Here is a 9338-nt window from a genome sequence, read left to right on the forward strand (position 1 = left end):
GGTGTTAAAAAAAAAAAAGTTACTAAAAATATGTAGAATTTTTAGGTTTTTAAAAAAAATTCAACTTTTTTTTATTAGGTGAGAACTAGAACAGTTGCTGAATGTGTAGCATTCTACTATATGTGGAAGAAATCTGAGCGTTATGATTACTTTGCTCAACAGACAAAATTTGGAAAGAAACGATATAACCATCACCCTGGAGTTACGTAAGTACCGTGGGCTTGACTTCAGGGATTTTTGTTTTTAACTGTGATAAGCAGTCACAACGTTATTTGGGTGTGTTTTTTAGGGACTATATGGATCGTTTGGTGGATGAAACAGAAGCTCTGGGTGGGACAGTAAATTCTTCAGCCTTAACTTCTAACCGACCTGAGCCTGTACCTGATCAACAGCTAAACATTCTCAACTCTTTCACTGCCAGTGATTTGACAGGTAAGAACATGAGCATCTTTTTGCATTTTTTAGTGTAACGTGGGATGGAATGATATCCTCTTTGCACATAATGCAGGACCACTTACTGAAACCATCTCTCATTTCTTCTTAGCTTTGACCACCAGCGTAGCGACTGCCTGCAACCCAGCGGATGTGAGTTGTTTGGGTGATGGCTTTCCTCCACTGGGCAGCACGCCCCGTGGACAAGTCAGTCATGTGCCTGTTGTGACGGAGGAGTTACTCACCCTGCCCAGCAATGGGGAAAGTGATTGTTTTAATTTATTTGAGACTGGATTTTATCACTCAGAGCTGAACCCCATGAACATGTGCAGTGAAGAGTCAGAAAGACCAGCAAAGAGATTGAAAATGGGCATTGCTGTTCCTGAATCCTTTATGAATGAGGTTTCTGTAAATAATTTGGGTGTAGACTTTGAAAATCACACACATCATATCACCAGTGCCAAAATGGCTGTGTCTGTGGCTGACTTTGGCAGTCTGTCTGCCAACGAGACCAATGGTTTCATCAGTGCCCACGCTCTGCATCAGCATGCCGCCCTGCATTCTGAATGAAGCGAGTGAAGGGCCCAGAAACAGTGGGTGTGCAGTACCAGTACCAGGAAAGTATCAGGTTTGCTTAGTCTTTCACTGGAAGTTTGAACTTTTTTCACTATGACATCAGTGATGTCAGTATGTATAGAACTATATCTTGATTTATCAAGAGTATTTTCATTTTCAATCCATAAATGTGGAAATGAACTATGATCAGCAGAGTTGGGAACTAAGATTGAACTCTGTGGTGCAGCTTTAAGCTCTGCTTATCTCTTCCTCATCCCCAATACCTCTTCCCCACTCCCTTCTTTTTCTATTCTTTTCTGTTCCCCACTGCCCTCACTCCCATTTTTAAAACCTGTAGACAGAGGCCACCAGCTCAAAACCAGCACAGATGTTCTGAACTGAATGGAGTGGCTTCTATTCGTGTAAATTCCTTTTGCCGTAATGGATGCAGTGGAATAACAATGTTTACAGGTACCGATCCTGATCCCTGCTCAATGTAGCATTTTTTGGTTTTATTTTCTTAATTAAATAAAAGCAGGGGTAGGTTTCTTTAAACTGCACAAACATGCAAGGATTTTTTTAAAAATGGAAACTTCTCTCATGTTATTCAACTAGAGCACTTCAGTTTACAAAACAGCAAGTCCATCTTTATAGAAGCCAGCACGAGGAACTGCGTGCAAATTATGAAGACGCTTGCTTGGATCCTGTTTCAAAATTCTAGACCAGGGCTACCTTACACAGAATTGGTCATTTTACTGCCGGAAGACTTCTGTGTAACTTCATTTATTGGCTAAAAAGTTGGCATTTGAAAATATGGTATTTAGATGGGGTTTTGTCCACCATTATCAAGATTGTAATCATAAAAATCATACCGGTCGTTGATAACTTAGTTTTTCCTGAGGCAGTTGACTTGCAGGGCACAGTCTACAAAGCCAAGGACGTTGCCACTTAGACTGGTTTACATTTTGGGACACTTTTTCAGTTGTTTTGTAGTGCTGCAGTTCAAATGTTAATATTTAGGTGGGATTTCTAGATCCTACACATAATGCAGTAGAACCTTGAAGTATATTTAAACTTTTCTGTTTAGCTTGGACCAGTTGGGAAGAAAAAATGTGAGTTTCTATCTGAAATACAATGGTACGTTACCACTTTTAAGTTCTAAAAAGTGATTGACGTTCAGATGCGTCTCAAAACTCACTTTTATTTTTATTCTAAACATTGTGAATGAGAAACCATTGTCATAAACTCTGGCCATTTTTGCTCTGTAGACATGCATCTTTAAGTTATAAGGTGAATTCATGCAATATGTAATGCAGTGTTAGGATATGATAAGCTTTGCTTTTATAGTTCAGTTAAAACACAGAATTTTCCTTTTTTTTTGCACCGTCTTAATTAAAATTTTCAGTTTCTACTAGTTGTCTTGCTTTGCCAAAACTTAAATATTTGGCTACATTGCTGATATTTTTAAGTATAAGTCGCTTCAAGGTTGTGCTGATGAATAGATAGAATGTAGTGACCTTAGTGATGGAAAGGGAGGGTATTTATTATACAAACTGTGAACTGCAATGACATCCTTTGTTTTGGATGATTTGTATTCTTGTTTTTCTTTGCAGCATTTTAATGAAGATTGCTTTGAAGTGTTTACGCATTAGCACATTTACTTAAAAAGTTTAGCACAGTGGACGAAAGTAGTTAAATTAATAACTTAAAGTCAGTCTCTAATTTATACATCTAAAGTCAGCATTCCTGTATGCACACAGTAAATAATGGGTAGCCTGGGCTTTTTGTTGCTTTCAGATATTTTTATCCAAGTTGTCAGCTTCATATTGCTGTGGTGTTGTGCTAAACTTTGAACCTAATTTCTTTTGTTAAAAATGAATACATCTATAATTTAGTAAGATACTGGCCATAATCTTCCATTGTTATAACTTTAATTTTTACTCTGGGTTTACAGTGGCTGGTCTGTATAAAATCATTTACACAAAGATGACTGAATGCTCATACCAGTTGCACTTACATGAACATGCCCATTCTCAGCAGCTGACGCGGTGATATACTCAGTTTATCTATGCATTGCTGGGGTCTTGATATAAGATGGAAACAGTGTTTCTTATCTGAAGTTTTGATTATCAGCAAGTTGAATGGACACTTTAGTTATTTAAATAAAGATTTTTGACCAAAATCCAGAAATGATATGAGAGAAAAATAAATTCCAGCTAGTTTAATAGATTTTTAAACACCAATCTGATTTTAGCCTCTTAGAGAGTGCTAACTAGCTGGTAACGTTTACTTTTAATTCCTTGTTAAAATGAGGCAATAATTTGCAAGATTTTTGTATATATATGTAAATTCTTCATATCTTTTTAGATCTAATTCAATATTTTCTGACTGCTTCCTCCATGTATAATACCATTTTTGTGCATGCTTGATGTGACATTCATAAATTGTACCACTATGACTTTATTCATGTAAAATAACTATTTATTGAATTTCCTTTTAAATCTGGATTTACTGGGGTTTTTTTCCTCTCCGTTTAAGCATCTTAACAGAGAATTTGTTACTGTTTCTTAGAAGAATTGCGTTTGAGAGCGTGAAAATAACTGATTTGCAGTCTTATGAAGAAACAATAATGCCTTTATTATTAAGTGTTAAGCACAATTCTTATAACAAACTGTGATAAATTCTTTTTTTTTCTTTGCCATATTATTTTCATATGAACAAACCAAAAATCCACGGTGAGCAGTTGCAGTGTTGGCTGATGTGTCTTTTTATGTACAGGGGGTTTGAAGAGGACAGCGGATTCATTTAGAAGTGAAACTGGTGCTGTGATTATAGCAATACTTTACTTTTGTTAGTTGTACTCCACTTTTTCATGCTAGCTTTTTCAGTGTTTAGTTTTCCTCTTGTTATGGTCAACTGCTGAATTTACTTGAAGGATGTAGAATACTGTTTAAACAATACTAAAGTCTGTACAATTAGGTCAAAGAACTGTGCAATTGTTTCCTTTTTAATTTTTACAATTGAGGGTCATAATATTTGAGAACATCAAATCTAATAGAGCATAGTGAAACTATTTAATTCAACCAAAGTCTCTAGTAAATATTTCAACTTTGAATGTAAACTATGAATAAACCTGACCACCAACGAGATTGTTTGCCCAGAGTTTCAAAGCACATTGTCTACAAATGGAAATTGAAATAATTTATAAAAATATTGACAGTACTATGTTTTTTAAAAAGTTCTTAATTTTTTCACTGAAAGGAGGAAACTGTTAGTTTTATTGTTAAATATGGTAGATATTAAAACTCCTCTTAGATGACCAATGATTCCAGTTGTCCCGGTTTGAAATAAGTACGCCGTGAGTATGAGATTGATTAGTGACAATCAGAACAAGTTTTAGTATCAGATGTTCAAGAGGAAGTTGCTATTGTTGCATTGATTTTAATATTTGTACATAAACACTGATTTTTTTGAGCATTATTTTGTATTTGTTGTACTTTAATACCTGGTGTACAGTTCCAGAAATAAAAATCTGGAAATCTTTTTTTTTTCTTGGTTCGTGTGAGTATTTGCCACAAATAGATTTTTATCTAATGACTCTTAAGCTATAACACATGGACAGATATTTAACACTGTTAAGTAGGTTTTAGATGTAGTAAATAAGATATTTGATGGGTAAATACAATTGATAGGTGAAATAGTTTTCTTTAAATCCTCTAAAATAAATGTCCACCTATCAATACAATAAAATTCTAGCTATCCCAAAGTGAGGATTATATGTACTTTTAGTTTCATTCAGGAAATACTTACTGAATGTCTGTTATGTTTCAAACACTGTTCTCAGTAACTGTTGTCATTTAGGGAGACCTGAAATCTGAAATTTGATTAGATGTTATTATTTCATAGTATATTTATAGTAAACTAGTCTTCCTTATTATAATGTTCATAGTTTGGTTCAGTTCAGTTCAGTCACTCAGTCGTGTCTGACTCTTTGCGACCCCATGGACTGCAGCACGCCAGGCCTCCCTGTCCATCACCAACTCCCAGAGTCCACTCAAACTCGTGTCCCTTGAGTCGGTGACGCCATCCAATCATCTCATCCTCTGTCATCCCCTTCTCCTCCCTGTCTTTAACCTTTCCCAGCATCAGGGTCTTTTCAAATGAGTCAGCTCTTCACATCAGGTGGCCAAAGTATTGGAGTTTCAGCTTCAAAATCAGTCCTTCCAATGAATATTCAGGACTGATTTCCTTTAGGATGGACTGGTTGGATCTCCTTGCAGTCCAAGGGACTCTCAAGAGTCTTCTCCAACACCACAGTTCAAAAGCATCAATTCTGCACTCAGCTTTCTTGATAGTCCAACTCTCACATCCATACATGACTATTGGAAAAACCATAGCCTTGACTAGACGGACCTTTGTTGGCAAAGTAATGACTCTGCTTTTAAATATGCTGTCTGGGTTGGTCATAACTTTTCTTCCAAGGAGCAAGCATCTTTTAATTTCATGGCTGCAGTCACCATCTGCAGTGATTTTGGAGCCCCAAAAAATAAAGTCTGTGACTGTTTGCATTGTTTCCCCATCTATTTGCCATGAAGTGATGGGGCCAGATGCCATGATCTTAGTTTTCTGAACGTTGAGCTTTAAGCCAACTTTTTCACTCCTCCTCTTTCACTTTCATCAAGAGGCTTTTTAGTTCCTCTTCACTTTCTGCCATAAGGGTGATGTCATCTGCATATCTCAGGTTATTGGTATTTTTCCCGGCAATCTTGATTACAGCTTGTGCTTCATCCAGTCCAGTATTTCTCATCATGTACTCTGCATATAAGTTAAATAAGCAGGGTGACAATATACAGCCTTGACGTACTCCTTTCCCGATTTGGAACCAGTCTGTTGTTCCATGTCCAGTTCTAACTGTTGCTTCCTGACCTGCATACACATTTCTCAAGAGGCACGTCAGGTGGTCTGGTATTCCCATCTTTTTCAGAATTTTCCACAGTTTATTGTGACCACACAGTCAAAGGCTTTGGCATAGTCAATAAAGCAGAAATAGATGTTTTTCTGGAACTCTCTTGCTTTTTCAGTGATCCAGTGGATGTTGGCAATTTGGTCTCTGGTTCCTCTGCCTTTTCTAAAACCAGCTTGAACATCTGGAAGTTCACGGTTCACGTATTGCTGAAGCCTGGCTTGGAGAATTTTGAGCATTACTTTACTAGCATGTGAGATGAGTGCAATTGTGCGGCAGTTTGAGCATTCTTTGGGACTGGAATGAAAACTGACCTTTTCCACTGGAATTCCATCACCTCCACTAGCTTTGTTCGTAGTGATGCTTTCTAAGGCCGACTCGACTTCACATTTCAGGATGTCTGGCTCTAAGTGAGGGATCACACCATCGTGATTATCTGGGTTGTGAAGATCTGTTTTGTACAATTCTTCTGTGTATTCTTGCCACCTCTTCTTAGTATCTCCTGCTTCTATTAGGTCCATACCATTTCTGTCCTTTATTGAACCCATCTTTGCATGAAATGTTCCCTTGGTATCTCTAATTTTCTTGAAGAGAACTCCAGTCCTTCCCATTCTATTGTTTTCCTCTGTTTCTTTGCATTGATCACTGAGGAAGGCTTTCTTATCTCTCCTTGCTATCTGGAACTCTGCATTCAAATGGATATATCTTTCCTTTTCTCCTTTGCGTTTTGCTTTTCTTCTTTTCACAGTTATTTGTAAGGCCTCCTCAGCCAGCCATTTTGCTTTTTTGCATTTTTTTTTCTTGGGGATGGTCTTGATCCCTGTCTCCTGTTTGGTAGACTCCAGAAATAACTTTCCCAAGTCTTCATCTTCCCAAGCTAAATATCTCACTTTGGCCTAATTTCACAAGTTTGGTCCCCGTATTTCACTTGTTCTGACCAGAGCTTTTTCTGTCTAGTTCCTTTCTTAATATGCAGTGATCAGATGGCACGTAATGTCGGTTTTGTACAAGGACAAGAGGACATCTTTGCTTCAGTTGCTCATCAAAAATCACATTTCTTCATTCACAGATACCAAAGAGCCTTGATGAGCAGGCCTCCCTGGTGTACACATACACAGAAGTGCCTTCAAAGTGGGGAGAAACACCAGTGTTTCTTGGCTGAATACAATGAAGTGTGCAGCCGAGTGCCATATGTGAGCACAGCCCTTTAGGCTTTTAGGGGAGGGAGGAGAGCCTAGTGAGAGCAGAGTAATCTAGACACTTGTAGACCTTAACCCATTCCATCCATCCATGGTTTGCTTTTCCAGCATGCTGCTTCTCTTCCTTTTTCAAAGGTTGCATGGTATCTGTAAATTGGGTAGTTCGTTATACGCACTTCCATTTTTAATTTAAAATAGTCTTGGGGTATAGCACTGTTTAGGATTTCCCACCCAGGTAAGTGATCTCTATTCCGTATTCTCTTTTCTGTGGCTGGCTGGGTTCTCTGAACAAAACTGCACAGGGTCACTGAAGTCCTAGTCCTAGATCAGAAATACTCAACGTTTTTCAAGGCTTAATATACTCTAGCTGGCATTCACTTCAGTGAGAGACAAGCTTCATAGTATACCTAGATTTTGATGAGAATGTTTTTACACAAGTAAAGCTAACACTGCCATGAAGTTGTTTCCAGGTGTAGAAATAATAAAAGCATTTCATAAACATGTCAGAAATGAAATAAGTCATTTATAAATCTTGAAAAGTTATTCCAGTAAGGAAAAAATGATTTTTTTTTTTTTAAATAGCAGTGTTTTCTTGTTAAAAAATAACTTCATCCCTCTAGTCCAGACCAAGTCATCATACTGGGCAAGCTTTATTCACCCATTGTGAGCATTTTATCAGCAGGAACTGTTTGAATCTTCCAGGACCCTTCACATAGTAGGCATTCAGTGAATGTTTGATGAATTTGATGTTTGTTTCACTATATTACACTTAAGCTGATGGTAACTTCCCCCCAACTTAAGATAGAAAAACTTTTAAGACAAAAGTTAAAATAAGAGTATAAAGAACAATCCTGATCGAACAATTAATGTTGTACCATATTTGTACTCTATGTTATACGCATTTTTTAATGAATTATTTTTAAAAAGTCTGACACTTCACTCCTAGATACCTAACACTACCGCAGGAGTTACATTTCTGTATTTAACTTAAAAGTTCTGGATAATAGGATCTTCTTGATCAACTAGCTTGGCTTATATATATATAGAATGTATAATTTTATTTTTGGCTGTACTGGGTCTTTGTTGCTGCACGAGGGCTTTTCTCTAGTTGCAGCAGATGGGGACTACTCTCTGGTTGCTGTTCTTGGGCTTTTCATTGCGGTGGCTTCTTGTGTGGAGCACAGGCTCTAGGGTGCTCGGGCTTCAGTAGCTGAGGCTCCTGGGCTCTGGAGCACGGGTCCAATAGCCTGTGTGTTGCACAGGCTTAGCTGCTCCGAGGCACGTGGGATCCTCCTGGACCAGGGATTGAACCCGTGTCTGTTGCACTGGCAGGTGGATTCTTTACCGAGTCACCAGGGAAGCCCTTGGCTTTTTAACAAAGTGAGTTCCCCTTGTGGCACAAATAAAAGACAAATGAGGCTGAGAAAAAGATGCTCCCATGGACTTAGGTGCATAGACATCATAAACGCTACATAAATGAATGGGGAGCATTAGGGGTTGGCGGTTGAGGATTGTAAATTTCAGTAGCTTAGTTAGGCAAGGTGACGCAAAGAGCTATATGGCTATTGCGGGGGAGGTTTTTGGAGGCAGAACTAGTACAAAAACCCTGAGGTGGGAATGTACCCCGCGGTCTCAGGAGTGGCAAGGAGACAGCTGAGGCTGTGTGGAGAGAGCAGGATGTGAGATCAGAGGTAGTGAAGGACTTGGCATATATTCTAAAGTAGGAGTAATCAAGAGTTCTGAGCAGATGCCAGCAGGATCTGATTTGTGCTTAAAAGAAATCACTCTTGGCTGTCTATTCTGAAAAGGGGGCAGGAATGGAAACATGGAAAGCAATCAGGAGGCTACTGAAATTACAATAAACTTAAGTGAGAAAAGCTGTTGGTGTAGCAGTCAAGAGGGTCAGACTCTGGTTGTACAGGTGCCATAGACAGGCCCATAAATAACACCCTCCCTATCCAAGTATGGAGCTGAGGGTTGGATGCAGGAGTCAGGTCGATGGAGATCAAAGTAACTCCTACTAATAGAACTGGAGAATGTGGCTTCAGAGCTGATGCCAGGCCAGCTCATTTGATACTCCACCTCTGAACTAGACTCACTCCTTTCCTGGCTGGGCTGACTACAGGCTACTCGCCACCCAGGGCTGAGAACCACCCAGAACAGACTACTGGAGAGTCCACAGAGAAGGA

General features: G+C 38.6%; 1 protein-coding gene across 1 annotated transcript in view; it reads left to right on the top strand.

Moving 5' to 3' along the window:
* Window positions 1–4532, top strand: part of MIER3 (MIER family member 3) — a 28823-nt gene extending 24291 nt beyond the window's left edge. The window contains exons 11-13 of the mRNA XM_055554512.1: window positions 79–206; window positions 290–432; window positions 545–4532. Coding sequence (XP_055410487.1) covers window positions 79–206; window positions 290–432; window positions 545–1002 — 729 coding nt within the window. The 3' untranslated portion in view covers window positions 1003–4532. The remainder of the gene's footprint in view (window positions 1–78; window positions 207–289; window positions 433–544) is intronic.
* Window positions 4533–9338: the final 4806 nt, after the last annotated feature.

This window comes from Bubalus kerabau, chromosome 18, assembly GCF_029407905.1.
Source record: "Bubalus kerabau isolate K-KA32 ecotype Philippines breed swamp buffalo chromosome 18, PCC_UOA_SB_1v2, whole genome shotgun sequence".
Classification (NCBI taxonomy): domain Eukaryota; kingdom Metazoa; phylum Chordata; class Mammalia; order Artiodactyla; family Bovidae; genus Bubalus; species Bubalus kerabau.